General features: G+C 39.7%; 2 protein-coding genes across 3 annotated transcripts in view; one reads left to right on the top strand and one right to left on the bottom strand.

The window, feature by feature from the left end:
- Positions 1-824, bottom strand: part of PBRM1 (polybromo 1) — a gene marked incomplete at its 5' end in the record, with an annotated part of 63,131 nt that extends 62,307 nt beyond the window's left edge. Inside the window, one exon of one of the 2 annotated variants that reach the window (XM_081316819.1) lies at positions 677-824. The remainder of the gene's footprint in view (positions 1-676) is intronic. The other variant, XM_081316820.1, reaches the window with a different exon arrangement.
- Positions 788-17,818, top strand: GNL3 (G protein nucleolar 3). The gene is made up of 15 exons (XM_081316825.1): positions 788-1,003; positions 2,663-2,721; positions 4,744-4,881; positions 5,235-5,330; positions 7,577-7,660; positions 8,466-8,601; positions 9,426-9,529; positions 10,458-10,599; positions 11,241-11,328; positions 11,991-12,159; positions 12,648-12,790; positions 14,754-14,890; positions 16,279-16,460; positions 16,858-16,939; positions 17,092-17,818. The coding sequence occupies exons 1-15, from the start codon at positions 991-993 to the stop codon at positions 17,154-17,156; spliced, it is 1,638 nt and encodes a 545-aa protein (XP_081172951.1). The 5' UTR covers positions 788-990; the 3' UTR covers positions 17,157-17,818.
- The last annotated feature ends 1,601 nt before the right edge of the window (positions 17,819-19,419 follow it).

Here is a 19,419-nt window from a genome sequence, read left to right on the forward strand (position 1 = left end):
AACTATCACTTGTATTTCAGAAGTAAGTTTTACTGTGGAAAAGTAGCCGAGAAGATGGTTTACGCCTCTATGTGGAGAAGTGGATGGGCGAGAGAGGAGTCAGTCAAAAGAATTGATTACTTTTGACAAGTGCAGCGGGCTCTGCTCTGGACCTAAGGCGAAAACTTTAAATCATTTCTCTACCGGAGGCTTAGGATACCCTCCTGTTAACTGGTTGTGAAATGTTGGGGTTTCCCCCACCCCCCCATAACGTGCTGACAAGGGAAAAAGAAAACCCGGAAAACAGATAAATCACCCACAAATTCCTGGGAAGAACCCACCACCCACCAGAAACACGGGAAGATTCGCAGGGGGGATGTGTGTGTGTGAAGTCAGGGAGAGAAAAGAGGGTTAGTAGGTCAGAGGCAGTTCAGGGGGTGGCCGGGAGGGCCGGTCTCTTTCCCCTCGGGAGGGAAGGAGAGAAGGCCGGTCAGAAGCGGACAGACCCGAAGAGGAGGCGAGCAGCCCCGAGTCCTCGGGAGGCGAGGCGAAGAGAGCGGGGCTACGGCAAAAGAACCTCGCCCGGCGGCTCCGGAGCCACACAAAGGAGACTCGTCGCGGCCTCCTGTCTTCTTCCCTTCCCGCGAGCGCCGCTTTATTTGGCCAAGCCAAGCCCGGCCCCTCACCCTGAACTTACCCAGCCAGCCCCGCTGCTGCTGCTGCTAATCCTCCGCCTCCTGCAGCCGCGGCCGCGCTCAGTCCCCGTCGCCGCCACTGCCCCCCGCGCCGTCGGCGTTGCCGCCACTGTTGCCGCTCAGTTCGCTCGCTCGCTCGCTCGCTCCCAGGCGATCCCGCCGCTGTCGCAAAGCTGGACTCAACCGCCAAGCGAGACTCGCCGAGCGACAGCCCGGCCACGGCGCTTTACGGCAGCCTCTCGGCGAGTTCTTGGTTCCACGTGGGTGGCCGAGAAGAAGAAGAAGAAGAAGAAGAGGAGAGTCGCGTCCGGCCGCCATGAAGCGACCGAGTAAGTAATGCAGCAGCTATGGGAGGACAAACCGGCGTGGGCCGGTAGTGGGAGTCGAGCAGTTGGTTAATAACTCGCAACTGGAGAGACGCGGGAAAGGAGCTCCGTATAAGGTGTCTTTCCTGGGCCTTTGCTTCGCGAGCCGTTCCGGCCAAAAGTGACCTAGATCGGGAGTGGCCGCTTGTTTCCACAAGGAACGAGTGTAGAGACGTGCTCTGGACAGGCACAATGTGATCCAGGCCCTCCTGATCTTCCCCAGATGCGTTGGACTGCGCTTCCGTAGCCAGCAGAGAGCCACGAGGGCTGGAGATGGGAGAAGTCTGTGGGTAACGTGGCTTGCTATCTAAGGAGGTTTTCAGTCATCTTGCTTATGATTGTCCCAAAGATATATATTTATGGGTATGGGTAGATAGGTACTTTCTTTTGAGAGCAGGCAACAATTTAATTTTTAATGTGGGCCAATGTGCTCGCGGTAAAAAAAAATGACCAATGTTATCTCTTACAACTGGACTTTCTTGGGTTTTTTCCCCCTTGAAAACGTTTCACTTCTCATCCAAGAAATTTCTTCAGTTTCAGAATTGGATGAGAAACTAAACATTTTCAAGGGGAAAAAAGAACAGGAAAGGCCAGTTGCCTTTTGAACAGCACTTTTTTGGGATAATGTGGCTTGCCTGCATCGCCCTGAAAGCTGATGCAAAATTAAGTAACAAGAAGCAAAGAATTCTAGAAATGCAGCCCTATTTGCACTTCTTATCTTGATTTTTCTAAGGGTTTTGTTGTTCTGTATGACTTCTGATATGACCTTGAGCTCTCAAATGGAGAGTTAATTAAATCTGTATTTGTACTGGTGAATTCTGGTTGTTTAAAAAAACAAATGGGAAAGTTTACAATCTTACAATATATAATGAAGGGGAAAATCATTGAGAAAAAGCCAAGGATATTGTATATTATGTCAGCCAACTATTTATTTGTTGTTACTTGTTACTTTAATGACCACAGACGATAAGCAATTGTGACTAATCCAAAAGACTTAAATTTTAAGCACTGTGAACTAAGAAAAGATTACATTACTAATCATATTGTGTGTTTTCGTGTAAACAGGATAAAATTCTAATATCACCTAAGTACAGCTAATCCTCAACTTACAACAGTTTGTTTAGTGACCATTCAAAGTTAAATAGCACTGAAAAAAGTGACTTGTGACTGTTTTTCACCGTTATGACCTTTGCAGCATCCCCATGGTCACATGATCAAAATTCAGATGCTTGGCAACTGGTTCATATTTTTGACGGTTGCAGTGTCCCACAGTCATGTGATCACCTTTTGCAACTTTCAGACAAGCAAAGTCATTGGGGAAGCCAGATTCACTTAACAACCAGGTAGTAACTTATCATCCACCATGATTCACTTAACAACTGAGGCAAGAAAGATCTCAAAATGGAGCAAAACTCATTTAACAAATGTCTCACTTAACAGAAATTTTGGGTTCATTTGTGGTCGTTAAGTCGAGGACTACCTGTAATTTAGGTGTAGTCAGGCTTTTTCCTTCCTATTTATTAAATTCCATCTCTAGATTCATAGTTGTGAAAGAGTAGTGTGGCACATGTTTCATTTATCTGATATCTGGTGATAGAATTTAATGACATTTTTACCTTTCAGAGCTGAAAAAAGCTAGTAAGCGCATGACCTGCCACAAACGTTATAAAATACAGAAGAAGGTAAGTGTGCATTTTGCATTAATTCCTGTTTAAATAAGTATGGAGTTTGCTGTTCTCATTGTGTATCCCGGTTTTCTGTCCTGGCTTACAATCAGAGAACAGGTGTTCACATATAGAGAAGGTTCTCCCCATTTCTCAACTACCCAGCTAGGCTATATCAGCACTCTTGTGTTGGTGTTCTTTTTACAGATGTCATTTAAATTATTGGTCAAAACTCATACCCTTTTCCCCTGCCATTTCTGAATCCTGGATATCAGTTATCAGATCAGATGACAGTTGACTGCTCTCTATTTGCCATGACTCTTATTCCATAAATCTGCTGTTCCATAAGCTTGGAGATATAGGATCTTTGAAAAGGCTTCCCCCACCCCAATCTTGCATCTTCCACCTCACCTGGCAGCTGATCCCCAGTTCGAGAGAGGTGAAAGGAAATGGGGATAATATGAAAGATTGTGGAGAGATTGATGGGAGAATTATTTGAATAAGCTACCACCGGATGGAGGAGGAATTTGTTAATAGCTTACGTCAGACAGCAGCTCAGCTCTGGTTTTAAAACTAGGAAGAAGGAATCCAAAATGCTCAAAAATACTCTGCCTCAATAACTCCATTTATTAATGGAATTATTAATGTATGGACATTTCTTTCACATGCCAAGATTCCTGATTTTACTTCCAATTTTTTGCATTAAAATTAATAGGCTGCAATTATTGCCTCCCTTGCTGGTACTCTGATGTAAGGGGTTTGATAAGCGAGTCAGTTGCAGGAGCTGAGAGGTGGCCGGCTGAATTGTGTGATGCAGCGAAGAAAGCTCTCCTTTCCACTTCATCTTGTGGCCTTCCTCAGTAGCACTTGTCAGGTGGCAGGCTGTTTCTGAACACAGATTTAGTGCTATTTTGACACAAATTGTTTAGTGAAGCAGGAGAGTTGATTAACACAATCCTTTCCCTCATGGTTGTCACTTGTTGTTTGGGTTCCTTTGAACACAGTTATAGCCCTTAAGTGGAGGAGCACTAAACCTGTGTTTGGTGGCAGCTCAAAGAATAATCACTATGAAAGGTTTGTGCTCTGAAGTTGATAGTAGTTATTTTTGAAGATTCCTGTGGAGGGTCTTTAGGGGTGTGTGACATGTGGTCCAGGTGCTTCTCATTGTGGGTATGTGGTGAAAGATTGATTATTACTGCATTGGATCAACCTTCTTCCAATTGATGCTGTCTCAATTTCTGGCTTTAGTTCCTATAATTGGGAACTTTTGGAATAACATACCTAGGGGATATCAAAGAGAGTGAGGAAAATCTGGAATAGGTAGAAATGCATATTAGGTTACTTGAATCCATGTATGAGAAGTATGGAAAGAACATAACATTCATGTTATAATTAACTCTTCAGTGGTATAATTCCATGATTTCCTTATCTAATTTTGTTATAACATTAAATAACATTGCAGAATTATTTTAAACCAGAAGTGCCATTTTTTTGGTTCATGACACTCATAATATTCAAAAGATGTTGAGTATCACTGTGTTTCCCTCATAAACCTAAAGTATCCCACAGTGCCCCTATGAATTTGCTAAGATACCTTGGTACATAGTTTGGAATTGTAAAGTTTTAAACTAATGTTTTTAGAATTCATGATTAGGGACAAGCTAACTTATAGTTTACATCATATTCTTAATACATAGTTTAGAAAGGAATGAATAAGTAAAAAAAATTCAAAGTTCCAAAAATCAGAATAAAATTGTGTTTTGTATAGCATCTGTAGTTGGCTCGAAATAGCAATATAAGGTACATTTAGATCCAAATTTGTGAGTCTTTCTTTTTTTTATTGCAAGATGTGCTCCTATACAATTGCCTGCCACATTTGTGTTCTGATAATTGCCCACCATGTTTAATAAAACATGTCCTTTACAATCTAAGAATATGTAGCATAGAAAGTGTTGTAGTTTTATATGAAGAGGAAAGGGGAATGAAAAATCTCAGGTTTGAAAATCTGTAATAGTAAAAGTTGGCCACTGGTTTTTACAGGTACGAGAACACAATAAAAAACTACGAAAAGAAGCCAAGAAACATAAGCACAAGAAGCCAAAGAAAGATCCCGGAGTTCCTAATGCTGCTCCATTTAAAGAAGAGATTCTTCGGGAAGCTGAACATAGGAAACAACAGGTAAAACAGTTTAAACTTTGGCATGTAGGCATATAAAATTGGGCAATTAGCCATTTTTTTAATTGAAAACAACTAATATTTTCTGAGCACCTATCAGGTATTTAAAACCATTATTCCATGTTTGCTGGATTACAGGAAAAAATATGTGGTTTGCATATGTTCTATATCTGCTAAAATAATTAAAGCATATGTATGCCACATGTCATACAGTGCATAATGTATAAAGTCCTGTACAGTGAAATACAATAACCAGATAAATATTAGAGGAATGGCCATTATTAGTTTTAAAGCAGGATCAGGAAAGTTATAATTGTAATAGTGTATAAGAACATATTTATATTTTGTGCTAATAGCGTGAAGAATTGAAACAGAAGCAAAAACTTGCTCGTCAGAAGGAACTACAAAAGAAACGCAACCAACAAGCAAATAAAAAGGATGCAGGTGATGAGGTAAGAATTTTTAGGAAAGCGCTACATTCAGATTTGCTGATCAGTTGAGAGGGATATTTCATTAATTTGAAAAAACGCATTTATTTTTTTCAGAATAATTATACCTTGAGCCTCTGCATTTGTACCTATGTAGCTAGTCATAAGGGACGCGGTGGCTCAGTGGGTTAGGATGCTGAGCTTGTCGATCAGAAGGTCGGTAGTTTGGCGGGTCAAATCCCGAGTGCCGCGTAGCAGAGTGAGCGCCTGTTACTCGTCCCAGCTTCTGCCAACCTAGCAGTTCGAAAGCACATAAAAATGCAAGTAGGAAAATAGGGACCACTACGGTGGGAAGGTAACAGCGTTCCGTGCGCCTTTGGCATCTAGTCATGCTGGCCACATGACCACGGAGACGTCCTCGGACAAGCGCTGGTTCTTCCGCTTTGAAACGGAGATGAGCACTGGCCCCTAGAGTTGGAAACAACTAGCACGCATGTGCGGGGGAACCTTTACCTTTACTTTAGCTAGTCATAGAGGTGGGTGACCCAACCTGTGGCTGCTCTAGAGTGAAGTACAACAAAACCCAGCCCTCTTCCCCATGTTGTTTAGTATCTATTTGAAAATGCTATGAGAGATCATGATTCAGTTTGGAGTACAGTACAGTGCACTGGTTCTATTCAAGTCTTGAACCAGAATCTGCAGGCTATAGGGATTAGATGAGGAAAACCAAGCTCAGATTAAACCTATCAAAATGGAGATGCTGGTTGTGTAAGCGTCCTGACTGTCTGGAAATATTGTGTCCCATGGTTGTTTTAATTATGGTGCCATTCCCCCGAAGGAGCACATCTGACATTTGAGAATCCCCTTTGATTTTTTTGGTCAGAGGCTTTTGTTTAGCTTCAGATGATGCACATGTTACCACAGGAAGCCTTAGTGACACTAAATCATACCTTGATCAACACATGATAGAATTCCCACAGAGCCTTGGTGGAGCAGTGGGCTAATGCCTCCTTAAGTAACACCAGCTGCCTGCAATTAGTGCAGGTTCGAGTCCCACCAGGCTCAAGGTTGACTCAGCCTTCCATCCTTCCGAGGTAGGTAAAATGAGGACCCAGAATTGTTGGGGGCAATAAGCTGACTTTGTAATAATGCCACTTGGGGGGGGGCGAAAGCCCTAATAAGCAGGCATATACATAGAATGAAGGCTATTGCTAAGCACATTGATTTGTGCTTTAGATTGTAAGCCGCCCTGAGTCTTTGGAGAAGGGCGGGATATAAATGGGATTTAAAAAAAATAAATACATTCTACGTCAGGGGTGTCAAACTGTTGGCCTGCGGGCCGGATGTGTCACGACGAAACCGTGCCCACCCCGTTGCCGGCAGTGGGGGAAAAAGTTGCAGTATGTCGCAACATGTCACGTGATGTTGCGAGTTTGACACACCTCTACGTGGTGATGCCTTTACAGGCAGTGTGCTGTAACTGGTACAGAATATACCATAGTAACTAGACAGCTTTTATCAGGGGTGTCAAACTGCCGGCCCATGGGCCGGATGCGTCATGCGGAAGCTGCGCCCACCCCATTGCTGGCAATGGCAAAACCGTCCCGATACGTTGCGTGACATCACATTACGTCGCGAGTTTGACATGTCTGGCTTACATATATACTGAAGACCCATCATTGCAGAGTGGCCCCTATTCTGCACTTGCTGCACTGATTGCCAATAGATTTTGGAACCTAATGCAAAATACTGGTTATTACAAATAAAATTTTATTCTATATTTATTTGATTATGTCAGGGATTTGCTCACTATGATCTTCTTTTGAATATCTAGGTTAGATCTACTTAAGTTTCTACCCCCATGGAAAGTAACGGCGAAAGGAATAGGCCAAAAGGCAGGTCATCTCTAATACCCCACCCCCCATGTAGTCAAACACTGCTCCCCAGAGATGCTTGGTCCCTTCCCTTTGCTGTTTCAGAAGGCACTGAAAGCCATTCTATTTCAGCAGAGCTTTGGCCCCTAATGAGGAATTATGGATAACCAGTTAGTTTTATATTTTAGGGTGTTTTTCAATGGGTTAAAAAGTATTTTAGTTGGACTGGTAGTACTGGTATATCATGTTTTGCACACTGCAGAGTCTCTGGACTAGGAGGGCATATAAATGCTGTAAATTAAAGAATGTTTTATCATTGCTCCCCACTATTATAAGTGATATTAGTTTCCTAAGTTCTAAATTTTTCCTCTGATTTTTCACCCCATTTATTTATAGAAATCAACTACAAAGCAAAAAATGAAATCTAACCAGCAGGTCCAAAAAAATTCAAAGAAATCATTTTGTGGGGAGTTAAAAAAGGTGAGAATGTTTTCCAGATAAAATAAATGTTATATATTTCTTTAATTTTAAAAGAACTATTAGCTTGACAGCTTAAAATAGCCACAAAAATCAGTTCTGTTCTTTGAGAAAAGACATTTAATAAAGATCTTCAGTGTCCTAAAATGCTGGTTACATGTTTCTTTTTTTATATAATATCTAGTAGTTGCTTTATAAATTCGTGAAATCATAAATTATACTTTTTGCCTGAGTAATAATTTGAACTATTCAGTATTGCATCCAGTATGATCTCTTGCTGATGATTGGCAAAATATTGTCCTCTTCGCTTCATCTTTGTGTCCTCCTTTCCTCAGTCCTAGAGCAGATGGAGGATTTAGGGAGGGAAGGAGAGCACAAGGGGAATTCCCCAACCTGACTAGAAGACCATTTTTTCCCCTACATGCTGCTTTTCAGTATATTCAAAGACAAAAAAAAATTACAGTGGTAAAAATATTTTAGATATATTCCAAACCATTTTATCTCCATTTTATTAAGTTTTGAACATGTGCATATTTTATTTGTATTTATATCCTACTTTTTATAAAGATATTTGCAGTTACCTTTATATATTTAAATGTTCCCAACCATTTTTAGCATAGTTTCTACCTAAGAAATATGATTCTGAAAACTGGATCCTCAGAGAAGGTTGTATTCAATTTGTCGGAGAAGTGTTTTAAGTCCATTTGAATTGCTCTTAAATTAGCTTGATACCAAAATAATACTGGGAAGCTTTCAAGTGTAAATTAATCTTATGGTCTCAAACACTATATTGTTCTTTATTACTTAGGTAATTGAGGCTTCAGATGTCATACTTGAAATCTTGGATGCTAGAGATCCTCTAGGCTGCAGATGTCCACAGGTTGAACAACTTATTGCTCAGTCTGATGGAAGAAAAAAAATAATTTTGGTTTTAAATAAAATTGGTAAGTAAAATGAGTAACGTTTTTACATAAACTTCTCAGCTCTATTCATAGGGTAATGAAGTCCAGTGATTTGAAGATCTATTGCGTGAAATTTAGAAATGAAGATAATAGACTTGCCCATTTTTCTTAAATGCTGATAGAGGCAGCCTTGTAATTAAGCTTTAGATTTTGACTACGCTGTTGATTACATTATCATTTAAATAATTCTTCAGTAGGATGTGAGCTATGAGGAGGCTATAAAACGTGCTGACCTGCATCTGGAGACTGTCAGATCCAACTCTGAGCTCACTTTTCTTGCTAACGAGCCATAGCTGATTCTAGTAATTCTCATCCTATATGTTTAGAAACACCTAGATTGCACCGACATAATGAATTGATCTTGTGAAAAGGCATTTTGCCTTCTAAGCTGCTGGCAGGCACACAGGCCATTATTCCCACTTAGTGCGGTCCTGTATTGCAAGAAACTGAAATAAAGCTGATTATGGAAATGCTTTTATTAAAGTTTTGATTAAACTGTGCTTCATTCTCTTCTGCTGCAATCATAACTCAGTGGCTTTCTAGATGTAAACCTGAAAAGGCATGAGGAATTTGGTAGCAACTTTTCTGATTAACAAATTTTATTAAAAGGCAAGATGGGGTTTTTTATGAGCTGCAACTCACTTCATCAGATGCCTTTGTTAGTTGGGAAATAGGCTACCAGGTTCCTTCTGTTTTTTTTCCTCCATAGACTACTAACACAACTCTCTTATACAATGTTTGGAAAGCATGGCTTGTCACACAACAGAATATTTTTACAGCAAGCTTCTGCATATTTTTTCTCCTAGATCTGATACCAAAAGAAAACTTAGAGAATTGGTTAAGTTATTTAAATAAAGACCTTCCAACTATTGCTTTTAAATCTGCAATGCAGATAAAAGACAGAACTGTGGTAAGAATATGTTTTCCTGTTTTCTGTAATACTACCCAATCTGTTTTTATAATAATATATGCAAACTATTAATAAAAGAGTAAAGATATGAAATCTTTTCCTCCTGTTCAATAAAATGATTAAATTAGCATTCCTGAAGATACAGCAATCATTAATTTCTGTAAAGGGGAGCATGTTTAGACTATAGTACCACTATCATATATCTTTTTAGAGAATCATTGAAATAGGCCATTTAAACTACTCAATCCAACCCCCTTTTCCTACAGGAACGCAAATCAAAGTATTTCCATCACAATTGGAAAATTGATTATATTATGATAGTACAATTATTGTTAGGTAGAAAAAAGTGTATTTTCATTTGAAATAAGCAAGGGTGCTAATATTACCAGACAGAGTAGTATTTGTGCTTCCTCAGTCGTATTGTTTCTTTCTTAATAGCTAAAATTCTTTGACCAGAAAACTCTGTTATGATCATCTAATGCTAAAAAACATATCTGTTTTCCATCTGTGAATAAATGATGAGTGCAGTGAAATCTACTACACTATACAGAATGTATGTAAAAAATAAACCTGGAGGCTTGAACGAAATTAGGGACAAGAAGGATTGGGTGTCATATAAAATAGTCATAAGGTTCTTAACTTTCCCTATTTTATCCTATAACAATTGAAGGAATTGTGATAAATCCCACTTCAGATGGAATGTTGTTCTGCTTTTTGTTTAGACAAAAAGTTAATCTCTCTTTTAACTGGTTTTGTGGATTTATTATAATTGATTCTTTGATTTAAATTCTTCTTTTAGTAAAAAGCTGTTTTTATCTTGTCAGGCTTTTTGTCACATGGCTGTATCTTGTAGTCTATTATAGTTGAAATATATTTCTCTGTGCAATAGGTATTCTGTTGGCACTGAAATCTTAATTTAAATTTACAGCAAGAGAGAAGAAAGACAAAAAAGAATAGTGCATATCTAGAATTATCAAGAGCAAGTAAATGCTTTGGAAGCCAATGCCTCCTGAAACTTCTTCAAGGATATTGCATGACTAAAGATGAAGGAATGCAGGTTGGGGTGATAGGTATGTTTGCCTTGTCCTTAAGGAGTTCTATGAATTATAGTACACACTTGTATATAGTAAGAACTGCTATGGAAATTGATGCTTGAAAATATGCATAAAATATTATAATTGGTCATGTTATACTTTTATGCTCAGGATGGCTGCTTATTTATAATACTGGAGTGAGAAATGAGGATATATGCTTTATTCTTAGTCTCATGGTGAAGACTTCAGATCCAACTCTGATCTTGCTCTATAGGCAGCTTTAAAAAGTGAAAACCTAATTGACTTCAGTTATAATAACCAAGTATAACTTTCAAAGAATGCAAAGTTGTCCAAAATCAAAGATGGAAATGTACTGCATTTTATTCTTCCACCCAGACCCTGTTGTATTTCAAACCTAAATGGAACAGTCAAATGAGAGGAAGAGGAGATTGAAATAGAAATCCAAACTTCTCTGAATAAATATTTTTTTTCTGGAATATCAGATTGAAAACAGCATTCCTAGAATATAAAGTAATTTGAAGATGCTATATTTACATTCATGTGTGTTGTGGAACTAAAAATAGAATCTTACTTATCTGAATCTGATCTTCAAAATAATTCACTTCATGTTATGTCTTACCAAAGTTTTTTTTGTTTTGTTTTATGATGGGCTTTAGGTTTTCCAAACGTGGGGAAAAGCAGCATAATCAATAGTCTGAAAGAGGTACGCGCCTGCAACGTGGGACCGGAGAGAGGCCTAACAAAGTTAGTTCGCTTTAATAAAGCAGTGCTGTAGCAGAGCACACATTTGGTTGGTCTTTCTGGGGTCCCTCAAGCAACAGTCCCTCAGTTCTTCTCCCACAATCTTTCCTATTGAATCCTGTCCTATAATCCTTGGGAGCCTGCCCAGTGTCTGCCACCACCCACTTTTTACAGAGAAAAATTCTTTCTGCATCTTTGTCAGGAGGAAAAGTACCGGTATGGAAAAAACCCTTGTTTTTCTTAACTTATCTGTAATTTATAGAGTGGCCGGAAGATGCAGCTGTTATACATAGAATTATGTGAATCAATTCATAATAAAAATTAATCCTAATTTAAATTTAGCTAGATAGCTATTTCCTTCAGTAGCTTCTTTCAAAGTTTCTCCCATCCTTCTGTGATGATGATGATAACTTTATTGTCACTTTGAATGTACACCAATCGGCATACATCAAAATGAAATTTCGTTGCATACAGCTCTCAAAGGGTCACCACCTCCGATATATACTCCTTGTTCGGGGCCCGCTCAAATTTCACATTGTCCATTTTAGTCTCTAGGGAGTGAACGATGGATGACTACATTCTATTATTCTGCCATTTGTTTCCTCATAGTTTGGTTTGTGCGTGCACCTGATTCATCCCAACCATTATGTGTCTGTTCTGTTAAGGTCCGTACAAGCAGTGCACATTGACAAACGTATCAAGATGTTGGATAGTCCCTGTATAATTGCAGCACCTTCATGCTCTGCTCTAGCTTTAGCACTGAGAAGTATCACAAATGCTGAAAACCTACTTGATTCAGTAGATGCTGTTCTGAAGCACTGTAGGAAACAGCAGGTAAAAATACTGTACAGTTTCACCATTTGATTGTAGCCATTTTATGAGCTTTTGATTAAACCTCATTTTCTATAATTCAGTGTAGGATTTGACCAATGCAACTAGATGACAATGTATTCATTAATGAAATTTTACTGTTGAAAAAACTTTCATTATTGTGTTGATTATATCTACAAGAAAATATTTATGTTCTATTTATACAGTAGAGAATATAATTGTGCTCAATGTGCCACCATTTAGGCAAGTGAGAAATGAGGATATTTGCTATGTCATACTGTTGTGATGACATCAGATCCAACTCTGATCTTGCTGTACCCTTAAATGGTGTTTTTGATCAGCTTTATTTTTTCCCACATCAGAAAAGTAGCGACTTATATAAATGAATTGGAAGAGAAGCAGGCAACTGGCTGTGATCGGTTGGAAATTATGTAGGAATTTCTTCATACAGGAGAAAACTCTGAGAATACAATATAATTCTTTTATTCTAGATCATGTTACACTATAATATCCCGGACTACAGGAATTCTCTGGAATTTTTAACTTTGCTCGCTCAAAAGAGAGGAATGTTGAAAAAAGGTGGTCTTCCTGATACAGAAGGTGTGGCTAAATTACTCCTATGTGATTGGACAGGGTAAATATGTGGTCATTTAATACAATAAAATAAGTTATTTTGCTACAGCGGTGAGATGTTTTTTATTTATATAAGATGTGTGCTTGGAAAACCAAACAGTAAATTTGCCATGTGTTGGTTTGAAATCTAAGACTGTTGTTCCTTCTAGTACCATAAAACATGCTATAACCATGTAAAATTTCAGAGGAAGGGAAGAATCTCCTTTGTGTATTTATTAAATTGAGTCAGGAAATTTACTATGAAAAATGTATATTACTGAATCTTAAATACTCAGACATAAATAAGACTACTTACACTTTTAAGTATATTTTGCATGCCATGCTGATATAAAAATAGTATTACAACAAACTTGTCTGAAACATTGCTTTTTGCAAAGCATGAAGACCATGGCAGAATGGAGGGCAGTCAAAAGGGCAGAGATGGGAGGGGAGAAGTAGGCAAGTGGAGGGAGTGGATAGGTGCCAAGAATCTGGTTTTTTGAGCTTGTGACTGAAAGGGCACTGCAAAAACCTAACTTCAGTGACTTGACGTAAGTATCATTTGTTGAGCGTCATTAAGCAAGAATTACCTGTATACCTATTGCAATTAATCAAGTGCCAATGCTTAATTGGAACTTGCACAGTGAATACGTGTTCTGTACCAGCCTGCTACCGGCCTTGCAGAAAGGCAACCCCTGTACAAACGGCAGAGGCTGGAATACGTCTGCCAAATTTATTACACAAACAAACAACAAAACATGAAACAAGATACCAGAGCTTTGATCCTCTATCGGAGCGGTTGCTTTCAGCAAACCAGCCCTCCCCCAAACACTCCCTTTATAAGAGTTCAGGGCGTGGCCTCTCTTTGCCTCCTTCCGAGAAGTCCCACAGCCTTTCTCTGCTTGCTCCTACTTGACTGCCTCCTGCGTCGGGCGTCCTTGAACAGGGCCAGCTGTGGGTCATCTTCATCCACACTGTCGGGCTCACACAGCTGGGTCTCCACCAAGTAAGAGGGGCCTGGCTGGGGGCTCTGCGGAGCCTCCAAGCCATCATCAGCAAGTTCTTCTTCAACACCCCCCTCCTCCCCCTCATCTGAGTCATCCGACCCAACTGCCGAACCCACAGGCTGACCCTGAATTACAACAATACCAAAGAATGAGAAGAACACTAAGGTAGACACCAAAATAGTAATAAATCTTGAAAAGAGTTTATTAGGAAATTGTTCCTGAATGTACAGCATCAGAAGGGTACAATCCCAAATATCCAGATGACCCAAATGGTGGGATTCCAGAACTCTACTGATGAGGAAGTTGGCTAAAGGGGCAAATCTTAAGCCATTTTTCCCCACTCTCTTGTCCTTTGGAATGTTTATGTCTGTGCTGAGATAATTAGCAAAAGGAAGTTAATATATGTATTTATATTCATTGGAGTGCAAGGGATTACAAAAAAGTAAAAGGTACAAACAGTGGGGAAAGGTACACACAGTGGAAAGTAATGCCTAGTGCAGCTCAGGGTGACAAACAAAAGCTTTCAGTGTGAAATTGATTAGGATTTTGTCATTATCAGGCAACTGCCAGCAGAGGATTCTAATCAATTGATTAAGATCACTTGTTAACTTCCAGTTAGCACTTTTTAGGGAAGTGCTATGCTGCAGAGAAAAACAGCTGAGGCAGAAGTAGCTTGTTTAAGCAACCTCTCTGCCCTGCACTGGACAAGATGATACCATACTGGCTATAATGCTGAACATGTGACTTGAGACAGGGACACTGTAATGGTCATAAGTACACAGGTTGGCCACTTAGTTATTGTTTCAGCACCATCATAATTGCAAAGGATCACTATCTGAGTCAGTTGCTAAACAAGGACTACCTTATATGTATGTACATGCAGAAAGCAAGTTTTAAGAGCTTCAGTTATTTCATCTAAGGGATTTTTTATATTTCTATTAAAGGGTTAAAATCTCTCTTAAATATCCTTTTTTACAGTGCCAGAGTTAGTTACTATTCTCGACCTCCTGAACCATGGACTCTGTCTCCACACCTTTCCAGGGAAGGAGTAGCAACAGTGCAGGAGGGTTTTAATTTTCAGGAACTGGAAGAAGATAACAAAAACACGATAAAAGGTAAGATTAGTCTAACCTAACCTTCTCTCATATATATATATATATATATATATATATATATATATATATATATATATATATATATATATATATATATATATATATATATATATATATATATATATATATATATATATATATATATATATATATATATATATATATATATATATATATATATATATATATATATATATATATATTAAAATCCATAGTGACCTAGCATAAATTACTGGAAATCAAGCTGGTTTACATATTACAGAATAGACTTTTTCCAGAGGCTATATTTGAATTCCATGAAAAAAATAAATTGGTTGCTATGTAGGGTGTGTTTCACATTTTAGGGAAAACAAAGTTTAATACCTTAAAGATACCAGCATATCCCTCAACTTCATCCTCAAATTACAATTAGCTTACATAGGAATGTTAACTCTTTTCTCCATCTATTGCTTTGTCCTACATAAAATTATTTCCATATACTAGAAATAATTAAACTTGTTTAAATTTAATTAAATACTCTTTTGCTTGAAATAGCTTATCCCAACTCTGATTGAGCTTTACTTAAAAATGCAAATTTATAGTGCTAGTTGTCTCAAACATTACAATTCATCAGGAGTTATAAATAATTTTGGTTCATGGTGCTTGGAGGTGGCGGAGGGGAAGGTATAACTTTTCCTGGTTTCAATTATTCAAGTCTCTTGTATGCAGTTGGTAGTTGGTGGAATACCTGTTGTGGAAGGGTGTTTCTAATTGCCTTTTCTGGTTTCTTTTCATATTACTTAGGACAGCAAACCTATTCGTCTAGAACAGGCATGTCAAACTCGTGACGTTGCGATGTATCGCAACTTTTCCCCCATTGCCGGCAATGGGGAGGGCGCGATTTCGGGATGACGTGCCTGGCCCGCGGGCCGGCAGTTTGACATGCCTGGTCTAGAAGTACATACTTGGCATTATGTTTTATATAAGGTCTGTTTATAATATTAGTGCAGTGTTAAATCTGACAAAGTTTTAAGAAATTTTGGAGTTGTAATGGAGCTGGGTGGCTTTAGAGATGCGATAAATATATTTGATAAACCATTAGGAATATTCATAGCAAAAAAAGACATATAGTCATAAGTTGCCTTGGGGAAGTTCGTAACTTTGAACAGTTGCTAAGCGATAGGCTATAAATTAAGGACTACGTGCAGCTAATGTTCCTCCATTTATTTTTTTCCCCCTTCAATAAAAAAATAGCAAATAGTCTTGCTAATTAGCAGTTTTGGTAACAAACTCATAATCTTAAAAGCATTGCAGCAGAATTCACTTCCATGGCAGTTTATCTTTTGGCAAAATGCCTGAGCAAGTACTGTTTGTTCAGTCAGTCTCTTAAGGGAATATTTCTTTTTTAGCTAACAAATACCCTAACCAGGCAAGCACTATTGTCTTCCAATCTCCTGGCTTCACGGATGGCATCATGGAAGATAATGAACTGCCAGAGGAAGCCCTAGAATCAGAGAATGCAGAAGATAATGATGAAGAATTAACTGAAGAAATTGAGGATGATGAAAGTGACCTTGATGATGTGGAAGAGGTAACGGTTGAACTTTTAAGATATTTAGGATGATGTCCAGTGAGGTCTTTCCCTGGCTGAATTGTTTCTCCTGTGAATGAACCAGGAGGAATACATTTTGAACAGTGTGCATGGAAAGAGAAAGAAGTCATGTTACACAGGCAAAACCTCATCCAAGTGACATGGGATTTCATTTATAATACTAAGCAATTTCAAAATACGGTTTGTGGGTTCATCACTCAGATCATAAAGGATGGACGTTTAGATATTTGAAACCCTGTTAATACAATAGATTTTAGTTTCTTTAAAATGGAGAATATAACCACTAATCTAAAGTATGTAGGAATGTATATGCACTGCATCTGATTTTCCTATATTACTAATGTTAATATAGCAATTATTGATCGTCTTGTTTCAGGAAAGTGGTGGATTAATGAGTAGTCAAACCCTCTCTGAAGAACTGAAAGCAAAGAATGCCAATTTGGACAAGTTATCTATAGGTATATATTAAACCGCCCTGAGTCCTTCGGGAGAAGGGCGGTATAGAAATATTAATAAATTAATTAAATTAAATTAAACCTACAAATTTCACAGGAGTGAATATTTAAATAGAAAAAGCCAAAATATTCTGAACTTATTTTCTTTTCTTCAGATGATAAAGAACTCAAAACCAGTGACCTGGATGATGCTTATGACTTCAATACTGATTACATGTGAAGAAAATATTACAAAATTCCAAGTATTTTTCACATTCTGGAATGCATTCCTAATCTGCTATCCTACAGTTTTTTTGCAGCTACCAAACATCAGATTCTTGTAAATATATTGGAAACAGCAGCTGATAAGGAAAGATACTTTCTGATGTAGTAAACTTTGTTCAGTAAATGCTTTGATCACATGTACTATAACTGTAATGTACTATAAGTAAAACCAATGTTTTATAAAAGCAGAATGAAGCAATAATTTAGACTGTAACCTGTGCAGGGCTTCTTGTGTTTTAAATAGAGCAAGTATGGATAACAGGTCTTTCTGCTTTCCAAACTGGGGAAAAAACTGAACTGGTGGAATGAAAATCATTTTTCTTGGGTTTTCCCCCCCTCTCTACAGTTGTATGCATACCACTAAGATAAAGGTTGCAGCCTATAAAAGGATAAAGGAATAGGGTGAAGACTGCTTCTTCTTTTTTTGAATTATGCACTTTTCGGAATCCTGTAGCCTCCGTTCCATCTTAATAAGACATAATTACGTTTGTATATAGGAACACATAATGCTGTTTTGAGGAAAAAACACGTGTAATTAGAAAATATAAAGTGTACATATATTTGTGACGCCTCTTCCTTTCAATATGTAAGCAGTGCAGCCACAGACATGAGTAGATTTACAAGGTCTTCCTAATACCTGCTAATTAAAAAGACAAAAGTGACTCAGCCTTTTTTGAACAAGAATCATACTTAACTATTGGATGGCCCACCAGAGGTCACATTCTTCTATGCGACATATTTAATATTTCTGTATCCGATAAGTTTCTCCAGTTGCATTGTAGTTTAGCAGCAACTTTTGGAGGAGGGACGCTTAGGCTTGTACACCTCTGTTCTAAACTCTTTTCTTAGTAACAGATCAAAATTTATTTTTTCTTTTAATTTGTGCATCTCCCAAATAGATGCTCAAGAAACTGAGTCCATTTACTGGAAGAAGTAATATATTGTAAGACATTACTTTTTAATACAGTTATCAAATGTACATTAATCTGAACTCACAAACAAATCAAGCTTTCTCCATGAATTTAAACAGGTTGTACTAGTGTTGTTGGGCAGTTTCTTCCATCATTTACTAAATTACAAAAACAGATTACCGTATATACTTGAGTATAAGCCGACTCGAGTATAAGCCGAGACCCCCAATTTCACCCCCAAAAACTGGAAAAAGTTGTTGACTCGAGTATAAGCCGATCCGCCGTTCTGCAAGCCTCTGCCGCCAGCAGAGGCTCGATCCGCCATTTTGCAAGCCTGAATACACAGGAATACCCTGTGTGGCCGCGGCTCTCGGGGAAGCCCTGGCTGTCCGCTTCCTCGCTCCACGCTGCCATTCGGGGCCCGCGTGTTCCCCGGGCAAATCGCGGCGCCCAGCAGGCGAGGAAACACGCCCGCTCCAGTCGCCCCCCCTTCCCTCAGGAGACGCGAAGCAAGTGACCGCCCGGAGCTTACCGAGGACTTGCTTCGGTGCTTCCAGGATCGCGCGCACCTCTCCCAAGCCGCCGCCGTCCGGAGACCTGCCGAAGTTTGGGGAGGTGCGCGCGCACCTCCCCAAACCTCCCCAAACGTCGGCAGGTCTCCGGACCTCTGCGCCCTGCCTGCCTGCTTCTTTCCGCAGCGGAAAGAAGCAGGCAGGCAGGGCGCGGAGGAACGGAGACCCGGCGACGTTTGGGGAGGTTTGGAAACCTCCCCAAGCGTCGCCGGGTCTCCGTTCCTCCGCGCCCTGCCTGCCTGCTTCTTTCCGCTGCGGAAAGCAGGCAGGCAGGGCGCAGAGGAACGGAGACCTGCCGACGTTTGGGGAGGTTTGGGCGCCTCCCCAAACCTCCCCAAACGTCGCCGGGTCTCCGTTCCTCCGCGCCCTGCCTGCCTGCTTCTTTCCGCTGCGGAAAGAAGCAGGCAGGCAGGGCGCGGAGGAACGGAGACCTGCCGACGTTTGGGGAGGTTTGGGCGCCTCCCCAAACGTCGCCGGGTCTCCGTTCCTCTGCGCCCTGCCTGCCTGCTTCTTTCCACAGCGGAAAGAAGCAGGCAGGCAGGGCGCGGAGGAACGGAGACCTGCCGAGGTTTGGGGAGGTTTGGGGAGGTGCGCGTGCACCTCCCCAAACTTCGGCAGGTCTCCGGACGGCGGTGGCTTGGGAGAGGTGCGCGCGATCCAGGAAGCACCAAAGCCTCGGCCGCGCACAAGTCCTCGGTAAGTTTTTTTTGTTGACTGGAGTATAAGCCGAAGTGGA

Source organism: Vipera berus (assembly GCF_964194415.1).
Source record: "Vipera berus genome assembly, chromosome: 2".
In the NCBI taxonomy this organism is placed as follows: Eukaryota; Metazoa; Chordata; class Lepidosauria; order Squamata; family Viperidae; genus Vipera; species Vipera berus.

What these genes read in the sequence shown, in the direction of transcription:
- GNL3 (XM_081316825.1), top strand. An exon ending in AATGCAGGTTGGGGTGATAG is followed by an intron (nt 10,600 to 11,240) that starts GTATGTTTGCCT and finishes GATGGGCTTTAG; the next exon opens with GTTTTCCAAACGTGGGGAAA. An exon ending in CCGGAGAGAGGCCTAACAAA is followed by an intron (nt 11,329 to 11,990) that starts GTTAGTTCGCTT and finishes TGTTCTGTTAAG; the next exon opens with GTCCGTACAAGCAGTGCACA.